Source organism: Mytilus galloprovincialis, chromosome 10 (assembly GCF_965363235.1).
Source record: "Mytilus galloprovincialis chromosome 10, xbMytGall1.hap1.1, whole genome shotgun sequence".
NCBI classification, from domain to species: domain Eukaryota; kingdom Metazoa; phylum Mollusca; class Bivalvia; order Mytilida; family Mytilidae; genus Mytilus; species Mytilus galloprovincialis.
In genome coordinates, this window is record NC_134847.1 from 77,165,172 (window position 1) to 77,191,396 (window position 26,225).

General features: G+C 31.1%; 1 protein-coding gene across 1 annotated transcript; it reads left to right on the top strand.

Moving 5' to 3' along the window:
* The first annotated feature begins 2,428 nt into the window (after positions 1-2,428).
* Positions 2,429-24,419, top strand: LOC143048434 (translocation protein SEC63 homolog). Its single transcript, XM_076222112.1, has 19 exons — positions 2,429-2,643; positions 8,467-8,572; positions 9,419-9,533; positions 10,209-10,324; positions 10,771-10,832; positions 11,327-11,385; positions 11,785-11,835; positions 12,299-12,407; positions 13,697-13,791; positions 14,314-14,449; positions 15,274-15,363; positions 18,008-18,156; positions 19,207-19,354; positions 21,045-21,202; positions 21,453-21,662; positions 22,234-22,515; positions 22,743-22,841; positions 23,280-23,384; positions 23,992-24,419. Exons 1-19 carry the CDS (start codon positions 2,523-2,525, stop codon positions 24,115-24,117), a joined length of 2,337 nt encoding a protein of 778 aa, XP_076078227.1. The 5' UTR covers positions 2,429-2,522; the 3' UTR covers positions 24,118-24,419.
* The last annotated feature ends 1,806 nt before the right edge of the window (positions 24,420-26,225 follow it).

A 26,225-nucleotide genomic window follows, 5' to 3' on the forward strand; every position in this document is an offset into this window, starting at 1 on the left:
CCAATAAGTTTTTCAGCTACGGATGAAAAATGAACATCAAGAGTATTTACAATATCCTGGTTGTTATAAACAGTTTGATTTTCATACTGCATTTTAGGTGGAAAAATATTATCCTCTTTTGGATTTAACTCTTTAATATGATTTCAAAGTTCTTTACTATTTTTGCATCAATTATTTCGATTCTGATTAGGACAATTAAGGTAACTTCTATGTTCGATGTGTATAAGCTAGGATAAAGCGATTGAGTAGGCTCTTCCATGAACCTCTCTTTTTTGTTTGTAAAGAAACAAATAGCTGGCACTGTGATTTTTCAGAGAAGGAGTTTTTGAACAGCCAGCATGAACGGATGTCGTATCTAGGTCAAATATGTCAATTTCGGAATGCAACACATTACAGTCATAATAAATGAATTAGTAACATCATGTGCATAATGCATTTAAGAGTTTGGAAGTGTTTCAAGTTAATGAAATATATTAAATTCATGCCAATTTGATAAAATTTATTATTCTGCAGTAGTCAGTATACGCATGTGCAAAAAATAATTATTGGATAATTAGCATGGGTTTATTTATAAAGCGAAAAGAAGCACGTCATATTAGAATTCCTAATCATTCGTTACTTTTTTTTCTTCAAATTAACGCACTACGATGGAGAACACACTAGTACTGATAAACTGCTTTGAAATTTCGGCGGAATAAATTTTCATATATATTGTGATGGAATCGCTAGCATCTTCAGAATAGTAAATCAATTTTGTGTCTTTCGAAGAAAACATGGCTTATTATGAGCTAATAAAATGGTAAATAACCGACGATAATTTGACAAAGTTTAAAAAATAAACCTGTGGTATCAACTTTGAATCCAAATAATCAGTAAAGAAGTAAAATGGAATCCCCTCATGAACACTCCCTGTTATCATTTAGATACAATTTTCAACTTATACCGTTTAGCGCTATGATGTGTAACTTTTCAGGGTATTTTTTTTTCTTGCATTACAAAGAAACCAAGATCGATATCCATGTAGTCCACATAAGAATTTCGATATCAACTTCAGTAGAAATTGAGATATCCAGATTTGTACTAGGAGGATTGATCTTGGACTGTACTTGGTGGTTACTTGGAAATGCACAATAATGTTAGTACTCTGATTTAGCTACTTCATTATGAAATAAACTTATTATTAAATCTTGTTCGAGTCGGGCCAATTTCCCGACTGAATTTATTTCGATAAATACGATTTAAAGACAAAAAATGAAGAAAAAAATACTGAAAAAAAACAAACAAATGGTTAAAATCATGTTTTATTTTAATAGTACTGGTTGTTACTCTTACGCCTATTAAGGAGGTTGAGTAAAAATATTCGATAGAGCAAGCATTCAAACGCAATGTCATGCAATTAAAACATGGAACAGGTTAACAATGACGGAAAGCAGATTGTGTAGTCTCTCTATGCAACACATACATCTACAAAGAAGTCGCAATGTTGCAATATTGAATGCATATAAGTGCTGAGATTCGACCAGGCACAGAAAAATCCCTTTAGCATTTGACAAAGCCTAACCGAATAAAACTTTCAGTGTTAACAAACTGTGTTACGCTATAATAATTTGAATTTGATAATTAAAAAGGTCCACAAACGTTTTCGCCTCGCTCCGCTCGACGAACCTCAACTGCCTCCCCTTATAGGGAAGGCAATTTACGGCCCTGCAGACATTAAATTCTGAATCAAATTTTAGATGGTTCAAAACTTAAATGATAACAGATTTATGCTAAAATATATAGAGAAGAATAAACCCTGTACAAACACTGAACTGAAGGAAATTATATATAGTTATGGTGTTCCTTGCAATTTTCTGAAATGAATGTTAACTTGAAAACTGGTTAGAAAATGATCATGTCAAGGATTTGTATAGTAAGACTACATATACAAATCCTTGACCATGTTAATTTACGCCAAAGTTAACTTGTTGTGACTGCCTCTGTCATTAACTGTTGTAAAGCCAAAACTGTTTTAAAAAAATATTGCCGAATGGGAAGTCTAGAGGGTTTCGAAGTTGGGAAAAAAATCCATTACGATCTAGAATCGTACTTACTATTTTTTATTGGGCTCATATATTAATATATTAGTCATATCTTCTATGTTTAATATATGAATAATTCAGTATCCCTTTTTTCCAATTCCTATAAAGAGGCCAATTCTAACGTTAGAAACAAGCACGTGTATTTTGCCGCAAAGTTTATTATGTGAAAATTGACCAACTGCATAGTTTATTTTAATTCCTACAAGGAGAAAAAATCCAGGGAATACTTCTAAAAAACAATCAGTATACGGGAAAATATTTCATTACGGCGAGGCTGCATGCAACCTTGGTACGAGATATTTAGAGGACGAAATTATCACATACCCGGAAGCTTTGTAGTCTGGTTCCGTGTTTACTTCTTAGGTACCAGGTGTTCTCTAATGCAGATTGCTGACGTGTTTTTGGAATCTGCATTTATTGCATTTTAATTTACTGTAAACCATGGCTATGGAATTTGAATATGACGAGGAAGGAGGGACGTTCTTCTACTTTCTATTGTCATTCTGGGGCCTTGTCATTATTCCAGCAACATACTATTTTTGGCCAAGAACCAAAACAGATGGTAAGTTGTTGACATTATGTATGTACCTAATTCACATCTTATGTAAAGATAACCATTACAAGTGTATGATAAATTGCTTTTTACTATCATATGTGATAATATAATAAATTATAATATACTATTATTCGAATAACCACCTCGTCCTCGGTGGAAGCAACAGACGGGAAGCAATCTTCTATCCTACCGTAGTCTAAAATCGTTCATCTTGTCAGTTCGTTAGATATTTGTGTTTGAACTTAACACACGGGGAAACTCCGCATTGACGTCACTACGCTTCTTCCGGCGTAGAAAAACAATGTAAAATACGTTTTTTCTGCACTTTTGAATAAAAAAACATATCTGAAGGTAAGTTTTCATTGTTGTTCTCAATTATTGCTAAAAAATGCCAAATTTCTAATGCCCGTTTCAATCCCGACCTCCGAATGTCTAAAAACATTCTAGAACTTCACAAAATCCCACTTCCGGCCTCCATTGCTTTGTGTACATTCCATTCAGCGTCATCAATCTTGTGGCAGGCAATACAGGTCAAGCAAATCGTATTTTTAGGAATTTTAAAATGACATGCTCCTTACGTCTTTCGCGATTTTCCCGCGAAAAAAGCCCAACCAAAATGAAAGGAAAACTAATTGAAAAAACTATGCCCATGCCATAATTTTGTACAGGAATATAGAGTAGGTTAATGAAAAATAATTTACATTTATTTTTCATAGAATTTTCTTTTTATTCATTATAAAAAGATCGATATTCTGACCATCATGACTGTAGATAAATATTCATACAGAATTCCATTGATGTCAAAAAGGGATGGCAAAAAAAGAGTTCCTGTTGAATAAAACCCAAAATTATTGCAAACTATTTTGAAGCAATATCCCACAAAGAAATAGCGTAATTGCCGTAGACTGGAAAATCCCCTAATTGACAGTAGAGCAATTTGATTGGATAGAACGAAATGACATCACGTGATTTTGACGCCATTGAAATTTAAATGTAAACAAACAAGGTCAGAAGGTTCAGTATGGGACAGCATCGTACATTTAGTTACTGACAAATAATTATGAGTTACCAAGCTTGACAATGCATGGTGATAAAAAATGAAAGCTAAGTGTACAGAAAAAATAAGAAAAAAATAGCCTTAGGATAACGACTTATCATTACACCTGGATATAAATTACAGAAATTATGTCTTTAGTTTGACTTGCCAACCAGTTCGAACTAAAGACTTGGTCAGCTGGCAATCAGAATAATGTGTCTGGGTAGAGTGTCATGTCTACCTGCAGAAATTTAGCCAGAATGTTACATGGTGATTGAGCATATTCATGATAATAAAAATCAAACTCAGGGTTTCTTGTCCAGTATATAGGAGGGTTTATATTCTAAATATTTATTTTGAACTTCTACCATGTCTACTTGTTCATGTTTTTAACCCTTACTATCATGACTATTATACTAAGGAGAAGGTGTTGCAAATCTTATTCTTTAAAACAAATTGATGCAGGTAGCAAAATTAAACATTCTAAAGTAAGATTATGTAGATCATCTTTTAAGAAATACAATTCCAACTTATTCCAAGAGTTCTATGATCAACACTTTTGTTCAAACAAAAGCTGCTGTATGCGACATCCTTGGTGGTTGTACCTAAATTGACTTAAACACTTAGACACAGTCAGCTGAAAGGCATATTTTTTATTGAAAGGAAAATCATAATTAAAGGAGAGTCACAATCTTTCTGCATGTAGGATGACCAATCAGTTTGTCTAGGTATGGAGAAAAGTGTTAATAACTCTTATTATGCCCCCACTGTAGAGGAGCCACTGTAGTGGAGGGGGCATAAAGTTTTACCCTTGTCCATCTGTACATACTTTAGTTTGCTTCAACAAATGTTATGAAACTTGTACATAATATAAAAAAGAAGATGTGGTATGATTGCCAATGAGACAACTGTCCACAAGAGACCAAAATGACAGAGACATTAACAACTATAGGTCACAGTACGGCCTTCAACAATGAGCAAAGCCCATACCGAATAGTCAGCTTTAAAAGGCCCCGATAAGACAATGTAAAGACAACGAGAAAACAACTAACAGCCTTATTTATATAAAAAAAATGAACGAAAAACAATGCTTATTTCCACAAAACACAGATCACATTTGAATTTTTGTGGTGTCACTTTTACCATTCTTTGAGTTATGCCCCTTTGCAAATGGAAAAGCATCTAAAACTTTCTTTTCCCTCCCCTTACATTTTGTGTACTGTAGTTTGCTTCTAATAAATGTAATGAAACTTTTAAACTATGCTTAACTTATTACCACAGAACCACAGGCACTCGTCTCAGAAAAATAAATTTCCTATATACCTTTATATAACACAAGGTACTTTACTCGCGATTTAAAAAAATGTCAGGTGATGACAAAATATCCGTTACACTTGTGATTTCTCGGCTGTCAACCCCACTAAAACTTGTACTGTATTGTCATAAAAATGTGGTAAATGAAATAATTATGATTGACATACAAAAATGTACTTGGGTAGGATTGCTACGGATGATTACGACAACAAAAGTAGGAGTGTTATACACCATTGTGAAGATAAATCAATTTAGATTTCCGACATAAAAAGTTTTAGTGGGGTTGACAGCAGAGAAATCGGCATATAACGTTATTTCGTCATCACCTGACATTTTTCTAAATTGCGAGCTAAGTACCTTGTGTTATATAAAGATATATAGGGAAAAAAAATATTCTGAGACGAGTGCCTGTGCACAGAACTCAGATCAAGTACATATTTGGGTAGACATGGTAGAGTCACTTTTTCAATTTTTGAATTATGTTACGTCTCTTTTTAACATTATATGCAAGTGGGGGCATAATCTCATTCTGTATCCCCATTTACAGAAAATTTTACCATTGTTTTAACAGTTTATGTTATCAAGGGTAAAAGAAGTTGAACGACAGAATTTCAAAACTTGGTTATGTAATCCTCAGTTTAAGGATTTAACCACTTTGAGGTTACATTTGTATATTTAACAACTAGATGAACAACTAGGTCCTGGCACCACATGCACCAGGGGATTTTGTTAATGTTCTCCTTTTTGTTGAAAAAGGTTGAATTTTGAAATTGTGTAACTGGAATATTTAAACAAGCTATATAAATCATTGTACATATACATTTCTTGAAAGGCTGCGATTTTACACATTTTTTGGAAATTAAATTTTGTATTTGGTGGAATTAAGATTATTCTTTTTTACAGTCCTCTACCATAAAATAGTTGTTTTTTAGATGGATGTTGAAATTTTTGCGTCTAATAAGATTGAAATATAAATTGAGTTTGACATTGTCCAAATGTAGATTGATTTGATGTGTATCTTTGCATTAAAAGAGGCATTTTATTATTGGCTTTTCAAATAGATTTTTTTTTCTTTTTCAAGATCTAAATTCTTCAAATATTGAATGAAAAAAACCTAGATCAATTTGAAGTAAATTTGGAATTTCATATGATTTATATACAATGATGATATACCATGATATACCCGAAAATAAATAAAAGAGTCTATTTTACTTTGAAACAATTGCATTATAAATCGAACTTGTTAAATAAACAATAAAACAAATATGAAAATATATATATTTTGAGTATGACAACATCCTATCAATATTAAAGTAGTATAATGTAAATCAAACACACAATTACAAGGAAATGTAAATACAAAGATTGTCATATCAGATGATGGGATAAAGATTGTTACTAAAAATAGAGTTTGTCAACAGGTAATGCCTGAAGGTCATGCTTATATACATGTAGATAATGTCTGTTCCAGGAAGTAGAGTTAGAATTCCAGTGAATTGATTAAATGTCTTTTACCACATGTTCATCTTATACTAAATGATATACTTTGCACCTGCTATCTGGCTATCAGATATTGATCAATATGTAATGAAATATATTTTAAAATTTCCATATGCCATTTTTAGAATTATTTTCATGATTTGTCTACAATGGAACTCTATTTTGTTTTTTATTTTATCCTGTTATTTATTTGTCTCTGATATTAACCATGTGCAGTATTCACAATGATTCAGTTACATCATGTCACTTTTTTCTTCTTTGTTTTTAATTGAAAGTTCATGTACATGTGTCATGTTTATACAAATACATCTTTTATTTATGATCACCACAATGATTGAATTAGATCTGTGTCAATTTCATGGAAATTCCTGGAAACTCTTTAATAAAAAATATAATTGCTTTCAACATGTTCAATAAGTGAAAAATGCAGATACGGTCATAATAATTGAATTATTAATTTCTTTTCTTTAAATATATAAACTTTAAAACTGAACCTTGCTCCTATGATGTATGATGTATTGACATAGCACAGAGGATTTTTTATTTAAAACAAATTTATCTCCACTGATATTTTGCCTGTGGCATCTATTTGAAATAAAAGATGGGCCAATACATCTCTATCGATGTCCAGATGCTGAATCATGGATATACATAGATATAGGAAGATGTGGTATAAGTGGCAATTAGACAACTCTCTATATCCAAATAACAATTTATAAAAGTTAACAATTACAGGTCAAGGTATATATTAATTGTCACTGTCCTTGCTTTTGAAAAAGATTTCTAAATAAGAAGATGTGGTATGATTACCAATTCACAATGAGACAGCTCTTCACAAGACTGTTGACTTTTTCCTATGCATTTATGATTATGTGTGGAAAAATTAATGTTTAATTGAATAACATATGTGGTAAAAGGGTATTTGATCATGAGATGTATGTTTTGAAAAAAATCAAATTCTGGGAATATCTGACTTTATACAAGTACAAGTAAAACATTGCAATGCTATGTTATCTTGATATAAGCTTTGGGTTATAAACATGATATATCTACCACTTTAAACATCAATATACCACTTGGATTACTTACATCATTATTTGTACTGTAACTAACAAAACAACAAATACATGTATCTCGTAAAGTGTATATTTGTAAGTCAGAACAGCTATTTTATAAACATTTGAATCGGGCCATCTTTGTTTGTAATTATGACTTCAACCAAGTATGTCTGTCCTGAGACTTCAATCAATATCTTCTAACTCATTCAGACAAGTTTCCACCAGTTGACCATAACATGAGATTATCATATGTTTGAAAAAATCAGGGGAAAGTTGTGTTTCAGGAAAATAAAACAATAGGCTTTGAATGGGGATAGTTTGAAAAGGTAATTCGCAAATAGAATACTAGGTGCAAGTCTTGTAAGCTACTATGGCTGTTAATAATTTCGTCTTTCTAAGTTCCACTGTAGAACATGTTGAATTGTTATTCCTTTTTAAGATTTTAGATTTCACACAAACATTTTATTATTTGTGAGGCTATTGAATTCTAAGTTTTCAGATTACAAAGATAATTTTCTGTGTTCCAATTTTAAATCATTTTTGTTTATATTCAATATGTATGACATTTTATTTTTTTAGGATTATTGACTTTTGCTTTTATCACATTGATTTTTGTCATACAGTTGATACTGAACAAGCTGAAGAAGGCTATATCTTATCCAAAATATTTATTGATCATCATATTTAATATACTATAGTGTTACAGTAAAACTTAAAGACAAAAACAATATTGATTTAATTTTTTTTTTGAAGCTTACATGTATGTTGATATTGTAGAAACCCCAATATCCAAAGAATGTTTGAGAGGACTCTTGCATATTTTTTTTCAGTTTTTTGTGCTGCAGAAAATATGATTATCAATCAGCCTTTTGAAATGATTTATTGACACATGTATATAATATCTGTTTTTGTCTATTTAAGCTGGTCCTGACTTGAAGAAGAGAGAGTGCAACTGTGAACCATGTCAATTAAAAAGACAAAGATTAAATGTACAAGGAAAATGGAAACATACTACAGAGAAAGGAGTGTAAGTTTTATATTCAAAATAAAAACAGTGGTTTACTTTTATAAATTGTTACTTTGATGGAGAGTTGTCTCATTGGCACTCAAACCACATCTTCCTATATCTATTTTATACTTTTTTTGTCATTACAGTACAATAATGAAAAAAAAATCATTTAAATTATTATGTGAACTAAATGTTTATTGTTATATCATCAGCCCTTTTTTTTGTTGACATTAAATATCACAGAACCTCAGTGGCTACATTTGGATTAAGATTTCCAATCCTACTAGTGGCAAAATGCTTGACCCAAATCTTAACTGATTAGGATTGTCTGTTTCCATAACAAATGTCTTTTTGTTTCTCTCTTGGTAATCTGGCCTCCTCCCAATCAAAATTTACGATGGTTTTATAGTCGAGTGTGCTGAAAATAACATTAAACACTACAATCAATCAATCTATTTAAGGTGGTACCTAACACAACAGAGAGATAACTCTGTAAAATCAGCAGAACGTTTTAATGACATTGTGTTGTTAAGGGAAAACTAAGCTTCTCAGTGATCAAAATAAGTGTTTGTCAATCTGCTATATAACCAGTGTAATTTTTCTGATTAAACGGTAGGCTCAAATTTTTTCAAATTTTTATATTTTTGTCAAAGGGTCAAAGTAAGTACTTTGTCAAAATTTTTAGAGAATTAAACAAGCTAAATTAATTTTAGTTCAGGTGTTGGGTACCACCTTAATATCTCATAGAATGACTTTATATTTCATGTATATTATTGATTTAACAAAGCTTTGATAGTTTATCATATTTGTGAAAATCGTCAATTTAAATTATCAATTTTTCATAGCATTCTTATTCATTTACAGGAAAATAGCATTGGTGATAGGATGGATAATATTTCTGTTATTGGCATACAAAGTATCAAAGATACAGATGGAATATGTAGAATATGATCCTTATATGGAACTAGATGTTGATAGGGTAGGTTTTATTGTCATATTGATAGTCATTGAATTCAGATCTCTTTGAATTCCTTCTATATATTTTTCTAGAATTTAATATTGCAGTATTTATGGAATTAATGTACATTTTTAATTAAGAAGACCAGGATTATTTATGAGAAAATTAAAAATTGCAACTAAAAAGGAGAAAGATGTACCGGTAACTAGTTGTTCTGAATGCTACAACATATGAAACTGAAAATATGACTTTGATTTGGATTTTAAATGCAGAAGCAGATAAAAACTGTGAACCTGTCATCACTGGGAAAATGCATTTGTTTAGAAATGTACCATATAAAAATCTTGTTACGTCATTAAAAAGTCAATTACAAGAACACTTTGATAAGTTACAAAAAGGAATATGACAAGATATTGTTGCAAATTAAAGTTTAAAGTATTTTTGAAAAAACCACGTCGCTTATTTACAGCTTTTCGTGTTTCAAATTACTTTGCATTAATTTTCTGAATATTGAAGAAAATCCTGTGCTTAAAATTTTGTAAATTTTTGATGCTACAAACAACATGAATAAGATGTATAATAATATTTGTTTTTTTTCTTATTCACAATATTCACACATGTCATAACTACTTAAAAAAATAAATTGGTATTAAGATTGCCACACAACTTTAAATGTTACATATTTTTCCATGACAGGGAGCAAGTCAGAAGGAAATAAAGAAAGCCTACAGAAAGCTTAGTTTAATTTTCCATCCAGACAAGGAAACAGGAGACCATAAGAAGTTTATGAGAATAGCCAAGGCCTATGCTGCGTAAGTTCCAAGTGTATTATTAAAAACTCAACATGCTAAAAAAGTGATGATTTAGTTTCAAACCTTATTATTTTCATTAAACCCGAACTACCATAAAAGAAATGCAGGTTTTCAAAATCATAAAACAGAAAATGTACACAAATTGGTGAGAATGTTGCTGTGTAATTAGCTCCCATTAAATCAAGTTATAGGAACAGGCATTTTTACAGTAATAACTGTGTACTGGTATTTATTCCTTAACTTACACGTTCAGCAGTGCAGTCATGGATTTCAAGAGTTTCCAGTAAAAAGGGTAGACAACTCTTTAACTTACTAAAATGACAAGTTTCCCAATTACCAATGCAATTTGTGGTTGATGAATTAAAATAAATTCAAATCACTTTGGAATTCATGATTAGTCTCTACAAGCCAAGAATGATGTTTTACTTTTTCCTTTATTTTTACAGACTGACAGATGAGGAAACAATGAAGAATTGGGAAGAATATGGAAATCCTGATGGACCAGGAGGTTGGTATAGAACTACTGATAAATCAATGTTAAGTTCTATCATGTTGTTCTTTAGGAAATCCAGAGCCATATTACATATGGAATGCTGAGGGAAACTTATCATAGATATTAGAATATATACAGCAATGAGACAAGTTTAAAAAGTATTTTGTGTTCAGATCACATATGTTGAGAAGATGTGACTTTAGCAAGGGGGATACAAATATCTAAAAATAGAACATATAAAACACATTCCAGTCAACATATAGCCTTCAATAAGGAAGACATTAACATTGTAGTGTCTTTAACAAGAAACAATATATAACAGACTTATTATACATAATTTGTATGAATAATGCATTATAAGTGGTGATACATGTATGTTTTTTCAGTTCATTCACTGATTAGATTTCTTGTATGATAAACATATAAAATTCTCCAAATTGAAAATATTTATTTAGATTTGATCTTCATAACTTTAGCTAATAATTGTTTATCTTTTTTCACTTTTACAGTTACAAAGTTTGGCATTGCTTTACCAAAATGGATTATAGAAAAGGAGAATTCAATATGGGTAAGTTAGATAACCAAATATGTACCTATTTCCTAGAACTGTCTATATCCAAAAGTAGCACTTTATAAGAATATGTAAAATTTACAGACAGAATCAAATGAAACAATGATACAGCATGAAAAGACAATATAGAAATTTAAGTAACGTTAAACTCCTACTTCTTTTACATCTCTGATTTAGTCAAGATGATTTCTGAATTTCATTTTTGAAACAGATTATTACTAGAATTTTCAGTAAAAATAGTTGTTTTACTATTCAGTCAATAGTTAAACTTTTTACCAGTAAAAATTCAGATGTGGACTAGAGTTTTAAATTGAATTCCTATGACCTTTTATTCAAGCATGTAAGAATTTGCTATTTCATGTAAAATCATTTGACAATAATTATGATATTCTTCAGGTACTGGCAGTGTATGGATTATTGTTCATGGTACTTCTACCAGTTGTTGTGGTAAGATTACTTAAAGATGCAGTTTTACTTATTTCTCTTGTATATTTCTATGTAGAATAAAAATCTGTCCTTCCTTCATGACCCTTTTCTTGAAAATAAAACAGTATATGAAACCAAGGATTGTAATAACAATATTTACAGACTTCATTAGCATTTCAACAATAGAGGAATGTTGTGAATAAATAAACCTTTATTAATTCAACTTCATTGTGATGAAATGGCATAACAGCTGTTTCAAAAATGAATGCCAAGGGAGATCAGAATTAAATTGTGAAAAGCTATAATTTATCAGTGGCAGCTGTTCATTGCATAAGATAATGTGCTTTTAAAGAAATTGAAATTGTGGTTTGGTTATTTGCTCATAGTATGAAAAAATGAACAAAACATGTATTAATGTGTTCTTCAATTTTGGTTTGTCAATACCTGCATAGTTTTCTTGATAATATGATAATTCTTTTCTCAGGGAGCATGGTGGTACAGATCTATTAAGTTTAGTAAAGATCAGGTTCTACTTGACACAACACGATTATATTACTACTTCTTCCAGAAAATTCCTAACATGATGTTAAAAAGTAAGTATCAGCCATTATGAATACTACAGGTTTAAACTGAATAACAATCAGATGTAAAACCTGAAGATTCTAAATTATTTAGAGTTATTCCCCTTTGTACAGTTTGTTTAATGGCATAATAAAGGATGAGTTTTACAGCAATTAAGCCAGCATCAAATTTTTGCTGATGTGGTATTTTGTGAATCAGGTGGTTCTTTTGCATTGCACTACACATTTATACTTCTATTACATAACGTGGTGTTCTTAAAGTGATTTATTAAGAAGTTGGATTCATTTCTTACAACATAATCCTGATTTAACAGTCAAGTGACTTACTGAAATAAGTGATTTTTAAATCACTTATTTAAGTAGCAAATTCGAGGTTTTGTCACAAATTGGGATTTTGTAGTTTTTTCAAAATTTTAAACACATAGGTTTAAATAACATCTTTTAATTAGTAAATTAAAAAAAATATGAACTTTTTTCTTCTTTTAAGTAGCAAGGTTTATGACTTTGATGCTATCATTTACCTGAAAATTCTATTTTAGTTGAAAAAATGCTATAATAATGGCTTTAAATAATGAACTGATACTTTCTTAAAAGATTTTTCACAGCAGTGGGAGTATTTTTCCTGTGAAGTTCAAGGTTTCATCTTTCAGATTATGTAATAAAATTCTACTGTTCGCGATAAAAATTTCACTGTTCGGGGGTGTTGAAATTAGTTGGGGTTATTAAAAGAATGATACTTAAAGAAGTGATTTTTGGGAAGGAAATTGAGGTCTGATACTTAAACAAGTGATTTTTATGTCATTATCCTAGATTCAGTACAAGGTCATCACCTGAAATGACCTGGTCATCCTAGACAACACAGATGTTGGTTCTGATAAGTTTAGAAACATAATTAGTCCCTGGATCATTAGTATTCTATATTTAAAGCTACACTAATATTAAATCACTTCTTTTAGTGATTAATTTGTACTACTTAAATAGGTGATTATTAAAGAAAGACAACTCTAACTTCCAACCTTTATGGAAATAATGTTACTTGAATCAGTGATTTAGAAAATCACTTGTTTAAGTAAGTCCCCTGACTGTTTAAGTCTAGCATATATACCCTGTTGACAAAGTACACCAAAAAAGTGGAAATATGATACAGAGAATTAGAGGTTGATTTAGGAAAAAATATTATAAGATGGAAAGAGCTATGTATTCTTTTATTTGGATGTTATACTTGACTCTTATTATAAATTAAATAGATTTGCTTTTGTTATAGAAATTCTTACATATTTGTTCATTTTTATGTATTGCAGAAGTTGTAATGGTTCTAGCTGGATCCTTTGAGTTTGACAAATTTCACAACCAAGAGATAGTTGAGAGACCTAGTGACAATGAAGAAGTTCCACAGGTGACATATACAAATCATCATTGTATTTCTCTGAATGTATTGTAACTTGAAAAATTAATTGGTTATTTTGTCAATACAAAACAGATTTATTCATACATTTTGTTACCACAAAATGCATCATTCTTTGTGGTGAAATTTCATTGAAATAATTGGTAATTCAATAACTCATAAACAAAACATATTTCACAATCATGGAAAATAAGAAATAGAAGTAATTTTACAGTATTTCAGATCTATGACATTGAAAAGAATTAACCTGACTGAAATTTTCTTAATACAATATATATGAAAATGAAATGTTTTCAGTATTGCATTTTCAATCTATTTTGAGAAAATGGGCAACTGCAAACAAGGCTTTTTATGGGTCATATACCATGTAAACAGTTTATCTTAGATATTTAAATCAATTTGAAATGAATTACAAAAAAACATGAAATATAGAAATTGTACCAAGATTATAAATATATAAAGAAAAATATAAATTTTATCCTATTACTAATAATGTATATGATATTTTTACAGCTGATAAAAATGTTGCCAAATTTGGAGGAGAAACATAAAGAGAAGCCATTGTGTTACCCATACAGTGTAAAAGCCAGAGCTTTACTTCATGCACACTTCAACAGATTAGAGTTATCACAGAATACACTAGAAATAGGTAAGTTCCTTGAAGAGGGGCGTAAAGGGGGGGGGGGGTATCTGCATGGAAGAATGCAAAATGTTGAATGAAAATACCCTTTACTGTTTTACTAAAGTTTGGTGTAAAAAATGTCATGTATATTCAGAACAAATAAACAGTTTAGTTGTCTGTGATATGGCATGGGTCAATCTAATTAAAATCCAATCTCTCATCGCTCCTGTTTCTGATATGTCGCGTGGGAGATCTAACGAAACCCGCTTTGAGGTCACATGTGAGTGACCTCGTAGGTGTGTCTTTTTCGACCAATGAAATTAAGTCTTCCACGATCTTGAAAGTTTAACGTAAGGTAAAGGGATGTAACTCATTTTATTTACGACGAAATCGTCAGTCAAAATAATTCATAAACTTTTTTGATTGGCTTATTAATAGGTCGTCAACTCATTTGCATATCATTATAAATTCATTACTTTTAGTTCACTCACATGTGACCTCAAAGCAGGTTTCGTTAGATCTCCCACGCGACATATTAGAAAACGGGAGCGATGAGAGATCGGATTTTAATTAGATTGGGCATGGGTCAACAAGATAAAGGGCAGCAAATGTTAGCTGCCTTAAGCTTTTGGAAAAATAATGGATCTTTCGGTTAAGATTAAGAAAATATTCAAAGAAACAGGTGTGTTACAGGTACATGTATATCATTAATTTGTTCCAAGGATTTTTAACATGTGAAAACTTTGATCTTCCATCAAAAGAACTTAGCCCTCCATTTACAATTCTATAACAGTTAACTAGATATATCATTTAATTTGAATACTCTCATATAAATCAATATTAATATTTAGATAAGATGTATGTCCTGAAGAAGACTCCATTCCTGGTCAATGAGATGGTGACCATTGTAGCACAGTTAGTGTCAGGAGCTGCTAGAAATGGTATGTACACTTACTATACAGTCCACATATGTGCAATCTAAGTCTTTATACAATAGTCAATAGACTTAATACCATTACAATCAGCAATCTCATCTTAATGAATAGGCTTAATTACAAGTTTTATTAAGAATAAACTATTAAAAAAAAAAACCTTTGCATTACACAATTACAAATGAAATTTACGAACATAGTAATAAAATTGAGAATGGAAATGGGGAATGTGTCAAAGAGACTACAACCCGACCATAGAGCAGACAACAGCAGAAGGTCACCAACAGGTCTTCAAATGCAACGAGAAATTCTCGCACCCAGAGGCGACAATGTTTGATTGATTGATTGATGTCGGTTTAATGATATATAATAAGTAACATTATATCTAAACAAAATTCTATAAAAACAATGAATTTAGTATTGTTAATGATGTTGTTCATCCCAACCTGCATCAGTAGAAATGTCAATTATTAATCAACTGGAAGATTTCAAAGAACATATCATATATTACCTTTCTTTATCAAATTATTATAACATTAAATCTTTTTTGTCAAAATTACCAGTAAATAATTATTTGTCTTATTTGTTAGCTCACCTGGCCCGAAGGGCCAAGTGAGCCTTTCCCATCACTTGGCGTCCGTCGTCCGTCGTCGTCGTCGTCCGTCGTCGTCGTCGTCCGTCGTCGTTAACTTTTACAAAAATCTTCTCCTCTGAAACTACTGGGCCAAATTAAACCACACTTGGCCACAATCATCATTGGGGTATCTAGTTTAAAAAATGTGTGGCGTGACCCGGCCAACCAACCAAGATGGCCGCCATGGCTAAAAATAGAACATAGGGGTAAAATGCAGTTTTTGGCTTATAACTCAAAAACCAAAGCATTTAGAGCAAATCTGACATGGGGGTAAAATTGTTTATCAGGTCAAGATCTATTTGCCCTGCAATTTTCAGATGAATCGGACAACCCTTTGTTGGGTTGCTGCCCTTGAATTGGTAATTTTAAGGAAATTTTGCTGTTTTTGGTTATTATCTTGAATATTATTATAGATAGAGATAAACTGTAAACAGCAATAATGTTCAGCAAAGTAAGATTTACAAATAAGTCAACATGACCGAAATGGTCAGTTGACCCCTTTAGGAGTTATTGCCTTTTATAGTCAATTTTTAACCATTTTTCGTAAATCTTAGTTATCTTTTACAAAAATCTTCTCCTCTGAAACTACTGGGCCAAATTAAACCAAACTTGGCCACAATCACAATTGGGGTACCTGGTTTAAAAAATGTGTGGCGTGACCCGGCCAACCAACCAAGATGGCCGCCACAGCTAAAAATAGAACATAGGGGTAAAATTCAGTTTTTGGCTTATAACTCAAGAACCAAAGCATTTAGAGCAAATCTGACTTAAGTTAACTTGATTATCAGGTCAAGATCTATCTGCCCTGAAATTTACAGATGAATCGGACAACTTGTTGTTGGGTTGCTGCCCCTGAATTGGTAATTTTAAGGAAATTTTGATGTTTTTGGTTATTTATCTTGAATATTATTATAGATAGAGATAAACTGTAAACAGCAATAATGTTCAGCAAAGTAAGATTTACAAATAAGTGAACATGACTGAAATTGCCAGTTGAACCCTTTAGGAGTTATTGCTCTTTATAGTCAATTTTTAACCATTTTTCGTAAATCTTAGTAATCTTTTACAAAAATCTTCTCCTCTGAAACTACTGGGCCAAGTTCATTATAGATAGAGATAATTGTAAGCAGCAAGAATGTTCAGTAAAGTAAGATTTACAAACACATCACCATCACCAAAACACAATTTTGTCATGAATCCATCTGTGTCCTTTGTTTAATATTCACATAGACCAAGGTGAGCGACACAGGCTCTTTAGAGCCTCTAGTTTTTAATAAAATATATTTCTTACAATGTAGCACTTTCGAAAGAAAAAGTATTTCGTAAGAATGTATACTGATTTTAACATTTGATTTTGGCTTGGTTATATCATAGTTATAGATTTGGGGCAGTTTTGAGATCACTCTAATGTTATAGCAAGTGAGGCTTAATATTATGTTTAACAAAATGAATAACTTGAATCACATCATATTATTATCTCATTGATTTTGAGGTTAACTTTGTACACAGTAGCACTAATGCTATGGAAGGACTCAAAGAGTACATAAGTTTGTGGTTTAGGTTATACTTATAGCACAGTGTCATTTAACATCTTTGAGTTAACATCATAAATTCACATGAAATATACTTAATCATAAAAAAAATCATTGTTTGCAGTGTTTCAAAAATAATTTCATGGTATAGATACAATCTTGGACATTTTATAAAACTGATTCATGTCATGGTTATGTTTGGCTAAAACTACATAAAAAATTTGAAGAACAGAACTGAAATATGAAATATGTTAAATAACTATTAAATATAGCTATCCTAAAGTTAACAACATTGGGGAAACCAAATTAAACTAGATGAGTTAAGGTTTGTTTTAAGGGGAGGGGACACAGTAATTAATGGTTGATCAATTGACATGTAGCAATTATAACAATGGAACATAAAGATAAAGATACACCAAAGGGTTATTATATTATTGACAGCAACAACAAGAACTTAAGTTTTGATTTAATTATTTTCTACTTTTAGCTGTACAATATATGCCAAGACTGGAGACTGTTGAGAATTGTATGAAGGTATCACAGATGATTATACAGGGCCTGGACCAGAAATCTAGTCCACTGTTACAGCTACCACACATCAAACCAGAAATGTTAAAACATTTCAGTACCAAAAAGGTTAGAAATATACGTTTGGAAAACAGATTACATATCATATATAAAAGATGTGATATCACTGCATATGAGACTAATCTCCCTCCAAGTCACAATGTATAAAAAATAAACCGTTATAAAGTACAGCCTTTAATAGGGAGCCTCGGCTCACACTGAACAGCAAGTGATAAAGGGCCCCTAAAAAGTAGTGTAAAACAATTCAAATAGGAACACCAACAGTGTAAAGCATATTTAAAAATAAAGAGATATTGTTTGATGGCTAATGGGACTAATATCTACTGGAATTAAAATGAAGTGGATTTAAGAAAGTAGGAAACCATATGACCTGCAATAAAAGAAAAGTTCATTTGATATAGTCATAGTTCTAGTACATGATTGTGCTCAATATATAGTATCAAAATAAAATGTAAAGATATCTAAGTAACACAAATTTGACATGTAATATAAACTTGAAATGTCTTGCCAGTTGCTACAGCAACTTTATGTAGCAACTTCACTTGTTTCTTAATGCCAGATATAAACAGATTTTGGTACTTCTCATCTGACTGCAATTGATTGTATACATGTTAAGAAATAAAAGTTAAAAGTAAATACATTATACTATAACTATAGTAGTTTTGTTAGAAATTTTCAGAGAAATAAGCAAAACACAGGTTTTTGTATAAATATGCTTCATTATAACATTGATTGCAATGAATTACATTGATTTCCCAGTGAAATAAAAACAATTAATTTCACATGTGAAATAAACCTGGTTATTTCACTCCACTGTAGATGTTGCCAATACATCAGATCAAAACAAGATATGAATGCGTAATAAAAAATATAGTTCCTTACATTTTCTACATTCATTTCATATAAAAAGCCATTTGCCAATTAGACAAATATTCAACTTGTGACAGTTAAACTCTGATAATTAACTACATGTGAGCTACATGCATTCGTGAACTAATGAATAATTTTCTCTATTTGAATTCTTCGATTAGTTATTCTATTTTATTTAATTTTACAATGAACATAAAAGTAAATTCATATGTTTTTTATTGTTTGCAGAGACACATCACAAGAATTAAAGATTTTATAGGAATGAAGGATAGTGAGCGGAAATCTTTGTGTAGACAATTGTCACCTGATGAATATCGTGATGTGATGAGTGTTTGTGCCACCATGCCATATGTCATTATGACAATAAGGTCTGAAGGTAGGTTTAGTAGATATAGGAAGATGCTGTATAAGTAAATGCCATTGAGACAACTCTCCATCTAAGTAACAATGACAAAAGTAAACCATTATAGGTCAAAGTACGGTCTTCAACACGGACCCCAGGCTCACACAGAACAGCCAGCTATAAAGGGCCCCAAAAATTACTTGTGTAAAACCATTCAAACAGGAAACCTAACTGTCTAGTCTTTATAAAAAACAAGAAATGAGAAACACTAAGGAACCACATAAAAGGACAACAACCCTGAACATCAGATTCCTGACTTAGGACAGGTGCAAACATTTGCAGCAAATCTTATTTTGATTGGTATTTTTATTGAGCTAAAATATTGAATGTTAAGTTTTATGCTGTTTTCAAACTATAGTGCTATTTGGTGGCAGTCAGTGTATATATTGGTGTAAAAGCCAGAGTCCCTGGAGAACCACAACCGTAGGTACACAAACTGACAATTCTAATCAATTAAGATTGGTGGCAGTCAGTATATATTGGTGTAAAAGCCAGAGTCCCTGGAGAACCACAACCGTAGGTACACAAACTGACAATTCTAATCAATTAAGATTGGTGGCAGTCAGTATATATTGGTGTAAAAGCCAGAGTCCCTGGAGAACCACAACCGTAGGTACACAAACTGACAATTCTAATCAATTAAGATTGGTGGCAGTCAGTATATATTGGTGTAAAAGCCAGAGTCCCTGGAGAACCACAACCGTAGGTACACAAACTGACAATTCTAATCAATTAAGATTGGTGGCAGTCAGTATATATTGGTGTAAAAGCCAGAGTCCCTGGAGAACCACAACCGTAGGTACACAAACTGACAATTCTAATCAATTAAGATTGGTGGCAGTCAGTATATATTGGTGTAAAAGCCAGAGTCCCTGGAGAACCACAACTGTAGGTACACAAACTGACAATTCTAATCAATTAAGATTGGTGGCAGTCAGTATATATTGGTGTAAAAGCCAGAGTCCCTGGAGAACCACAACCGTAGGTACACAAACTGACAATTCTAATCAATTAAGATTGGAGTCCATTGCATCTACCATTTATTGGTTTTGAAAACTCACAACGCCAGTGTTATCTGACTAGTGATATAATAGGTCGATTACAAAGACCACTCGCCCACTGAGTTCCAGTGTTGTCTGGCTAGTGATATAAAATGTCGATTACTAAGACCGCTCACCCACTGAGTTCCAGTGTTATCTCACTAGTGATATAATAGGTCGATTACAAAGACCACTCGCCCACTGAGTTCCAGTATTGTCTGGCTAGTGATATAAAAGGTCGATTACTAAGACCAATTGGCCACTGAGTTCCAGTGTTGTCTGGCTAGTGATATAAAATGTCGATTACTAAGACCACTCACCCACTGAGTTCCAGTGTTGTCTGGCTAGTGATATAATAGGTTGATTACAAAGACCACTTGGCCACTGAGTTCCAGTGTTGTCTGGCTAGTGATATAAAAGGTCGATTACTAAGACCACTTGGCCACTGAGTTCCCTTTCAGCACTAACAATAAATCAGTCAATAACTTCAATAATGTAGAAAGGAATTCTAATATTGTTCCATTTTTTAATGTCATACAGTTCACAATTGCAAGCTAAAACAATCTTAACCTGTCTATGCTCAAATTTTTATGGTATTATTTAAGTAAATATCTTATTTTCAGTTCTGGATGATGAAGATTCCACTATAACAGCTGGTTCCATAGTGACCGTCACTGTCACTCTTACTAGACAAGATTTAGAAGTTTTGTTTGAACAAGAACAAGAAGACAATGCTCCGGAAATTGAGAATGTGGAAGAAACAGAAGAAACTGAAGCTAATGTATGTTTACTTATCAGAATATATAGAGACTGGCATTGTACTTGTAAATTATACCAGTGTTTCAGGAAAATTTCTAACTTCAATTTTCAAAATTTAAAATTTTGCTTGTGTTACTTTTTTTTTCTCCTCAAATACTGTTATAAGGAAATAAAATCAAAGATGAAAAATATAAATTTTGTCAATTTGTCAAACAGAGGAGTTCAGAATAGATTTACTGTAATGTTTTTGCAATTTTCATTTTTGCACACAGAAGGATGACAATACACAAAAGAAAGTAGCACAGAAAGCTTGGGAAAAACCAAAGAAAGGAAAGAAAAAGCCAGCCAAGCCAAAAAAGAAAGCAAAACAAGCATTTAACTGGAAAGCAGCATCAACATCTGCCGCTGGTGCTGCAAGTGACAAAACAGAAGAAAAATCTGAGGAGAAGGAGGAAAAAGGGGATACTGACGACGAAGGAAAGGTAAGAAGAAATTTTATAAGATATAATTTTGTGAGGAATAAAAAGACATGAATATAAAGATATTCACACACAAGAATAAATATATTTATTGAAAGGGTAAAGAATATCCAGGAATTATGATGATTGGAAAAATGGGTCATTTATGTGTTTTTGAATGGCAAGATTATTGTAGATTCATTTATTTCTGGGATATCAATTTTTTTATGGATGAGAAAAAATTGAATTTTGATGGATATTGTTTTGTTTTTTTTGTTTGACCAGAGTATGCATACAAGCCTATACAAAAAAATGAATTTGTTGATCGTTTGAATTCCTGGCTATTCCCGACCAAAAAAATGTATGAAAATGACAATCCTATGAATTGCAAATTATTAGTCCACAGTATTTGATTAAAAAAATGCAATATGCATATCAAAACGCCCTTTTTTCCTTCACTTTGTAATATTTTGATAAATTTTAAAATGGTCACTGAAAATTAAATGTTATTGGTGTATTTTAGAATTGTTTTGTATCTTAATGTAAGTCTACATTTATAACAACATGAAAAATATGTTATCCTGTCGTTTTACAGGCAGTTGTAGCTACAAATCCCGATAATGATGAATCTGAAGTAGAATCTGAACAAGAGGAACATGATTCTGAGGCAGAAAACTCTGCAAGTAGCTCAGCTCTGTCAAAAAGACGATCCTCTGGGTCAGGATTTGAAACGAAAAAAGACAAAGATAAAGATGATGAACACGCCTTAGATGATGAAGAACAATGGAAAATATATCAAGAAGAAGCTAAAAAAGAATTCTCAATAGAAACTAAAGCAAAGGAAAGTCCTGCTGTACATTGTCCATATTTCCCAGAGGTAAGGTCACAAACTAAGATGTAGGCAGAATAAGTATGATAGTTCTTAAGATTTAAAAAAAAAATCTATCTTTTTTCAAGCAATTTTTCATTTAAACTACAGTATTTGCCAGATAATAATCATATATTAATTTTTCTGTGTTTAAAAAAAAATCCTACTTAGTTTGATTACAGCATATTGTTTACATCTTTTGTCTATATAATATGTAATATTTGTTTTATTTCTAGGCTAAACAAGAAGGATGGTGGTTATATGTTTCTGATAAGAAACAACATATGTTAATTACAGCACCTGTACAGATATTAACACTGAAAGAAAAAGAAGAGGTAATTATTATTATCTTTATCATTTTGAAACTTGAATGAAAGGGGAAACAATCCAACATAAAACTGCATGTGTTGATATTACTAAGCCACCAAACAAGATTGAAGATGTTATCAATTGGCTTACACTCTTGTCTACTGTAAATTCAGAAATTATTGCATTTATTATGCGATTTTGTTATTTTAGATTAAAATGCGACTTTAATGTGATATTAAGAAAGTCCTGTTTAATTCATATAAAAAAAATGAAAATGTGAGCTTCAATTATTGCGATTATAACCCTGTCACATTTTTTGCAATAATTTCTGAATTCACAGAATATTTATTCTTATGATCTGTTACTCTCACCAATTTATATATGTTCACTCTGTCGTCCATTACTATTTTCAGCAATTTGAACTTCATTTCTTATTTTTTATTTATTTTCTTCAACTTTTTCAGATTACACTGAAATTTTTAGCCCCAGCGAAACCAGGTGCTTATACATATACAGTCAACCTGAAATCGGATTCCTTCTTTGATTTTGACCAGGCACAAAATATAAAGGTAAGTTTGATATTTGTAATTAATAGCTGCAGTACATAAGGTCCAAAACTTACAATATTATTACATTGTTTTGAATTGATCATGATTTTCCTGTGAAATATAAACTAACAATTTCACATGTGAAATAAACTTGGTTATTTCCCTCCTTTGACGTCACACAATAATAAGTATGGTCAATTCAAGCAAATTGTGAATGTGTAGAAAAACATATTATTCTTTAAATTTTCTTATTTTGATTTTATAAAATAGCCTGTGGTCAATGTAATAAATAGAAAAACTAATTAAAGAATTAAAATATAGAAAAATATTCAACATGTGACAATACAGATAAATGTCTCATGGGCTATGCACATTTGAGAATTAATGTATTGTTTATGTGACTCATTGAATATTTTTTTATATATGAATTCTTCAATTAATTATTCTATAAATGTTTACACCTGACTGACACTATATACAGGATTTAATGAAAATTAAGCAATGTTTACACTATTTATACCTTTATATACTACTGGTAGATAACATGGGTTCTAGTGGAATCATTTTCACATTGATAATTACACATTCCTGACATATACGGTAATAGTATAATTATTTTCTTTTTTAGCTTGATGTTAAGGATGCTAAGATTATAGAAGATCATCCACAATGGGATATATCTGAAGATGAAGATGCAGACAAAGATGACGATAGTGATTCAGATTACTCAACGGAAGGGGATGACTCGGATTGATTCATACTACTCAACGGAAGGGGATGACTCGGATTGAATCAGATAATTTCACAGGATGTGGACCTTATCATGATGATCCAAGTGGCACAGTTATGATGCCGCTTGGTTTATTGGACATTGTTTTTATCATCATAAACCAACTTGTACATTGTGTCGGGGAAAATGTTACTAAAGAGCATTATGATGTAAGGGCATTTTAAAAATTTACAAAGCCATGGGAAATTTAAAATTTCAGTAACATTAAATATTGAAAGATTGAAAATACAGAAAATGAAAAGTTTGTGCTTATATAAATTTATAATGCTGAGTTCACACGTAATTCGAATTCGATTCGCATTAACTAATTCGAATTAGTTTAATTCCCATTCGAAACGTTTTACGTCCTAATGTCAATTCTAATTCAAATTGCAATGTGCGTCAAATTCGCTAAACTGTCCAAACGACGTTGACTTTCAATATGAATTAACAAAAGCGTATTTCTAATGCGAATTGAATAATTAGAATTAGGTAATTGGAATCAATTCAAATTAAAAAAGAAGAAGGTGTTAACATGATTAGCGGATTTCGATTCAGATTCGATTCAAATTCAATTTGAATTAAATGTACATGTGAACGAGGCATAAGTTACCTTTTTGTTTGTATGTGGTATAACAGAGGTACAATAAAGAAATGTAATTTATCATTAGGTTTAGATATAGACAATAAGGGGAAGAAAGTTATATCATAGTATGATGTTATTTATAAAGGAAATCTTTTGCCTCTCTAGTCAAAGAAAATGGGAATTATTTAAAAATAGCTGCCAATTTATTATAAATATTGATTAAATCAATTATTTTTTTATGACATTTTCATGGCATTTAGATTAAATTATAGCAAAGCATTTATTAATTTTCATATTAGTGCAAATTAAAAAAATGGGAAGATATATTGGTCATTTTTGTCTGTTCATTTATCTACACTTTTTATTTGCAAATCCGCCAACATGTCACAAACCAGTATCCAGAAATTCTTAAGTCATTGTATACCTCTTGTCTCATCTTTAAGTCATGGTTATCTTTGAAGTTTATAACAACAAACCATGTCTTTGCTATAGCTGTAGCAATATTGAAGTAAATGAATTTTTGTACTCTGCTCACGTTTTGGTAGTTTAGGGAAACATTGAAATCATAGATTCATTAACATAGATTTTATTCATATCAGTGTGTTACACATTAATCATATTTTGAATATGTATAACATGTTCTCTAAAGTGTATATAAATATTGGTGCTTTGTTGTATAGAGTATAATATTGCAGTTTAAATGTGTGTTTATTTATAAATGAGTCTGACCTGACAGGCATTTGTATAGAATACAGATAAATTGTTAAGAATAATGGTGTGCTGGTGGTTATTTATCAAAAGTATGCTTCATTTTGTCTATTCCATCAACCTTCATTTGCTTTATTCTTTTCTAAGTAGAAATTTAATCATTTGTTAGATTTTTAAGCAAACTTCCACTACCATCAATACACATATGTACATTATTAAATTGTTCTTGCATGAAAATAAATCTTTTGTTTAAATGATCTAAGTGAATTGTGTTGAGATTATTGTATACTAAATATCAACATCAAACTTATTAAAAATCATCTGTCATTTTAAACATATTGAAAGTAGTTACAGCAGGAAACCAGAATTTGGTTCTTAAGACTTGAACTATGTAATGTCACTGTTAACAGACAATGTATATGACTTGATTAGGCTAGTTAGAATAAAATAATGTTTCAGTCATGGATATTCAAACTATAAGTTAGGACACAACAAGCCAAGGAATATTATAAGAAACCATATTATAAGAAAACATATCAAATGATGTTATGGGCATTATCTAGATCTTAAAGATGCACCAGATTGTGTATGTTGTTGTTCTCATTTGAAATGATTCCTATTTAATCATATCACTAAACGCTGTACAGTAACCTATAGTTGCTAACATCCACATCATTGAGTCTCTGTTTGAAAGTTGTCTCCTTGGCAATAGTACCGTATCGTAGTATTATATGAATTTTACACTTGACTTTTATCAAGGAGTTCTAATTGTTATTGATACTAAAGTTAACCACAGAAT

What these genes read in the sequence shown, in the direction of transcription:
- LOC143048434 (XM_076222112.1), top strand. Translation starts at nt 2,523, where the DNA reads ATGGCTATGGAATTTGAATATGACGAGGAAGGAGGGACGTTCTTCTAC. An exon ending in TGGAACTAGATGTTGATAGG is followed by an intron (nt 9,534 to 10,208) that starts GTAGGTTTTATT and finishes TTTCCATGACAG; the next exon opens with GGAGCAAGTCAGAAGGAAAT. An exon ending in GTCAGGAGCTGCTAGAAATG is followed by an intron (nt 15,364 to 18,007) that starts GTATGTACACTT and finishes TTCTACTTTTAG; the next exon opens with CTGTACAATATATGCCAAGA.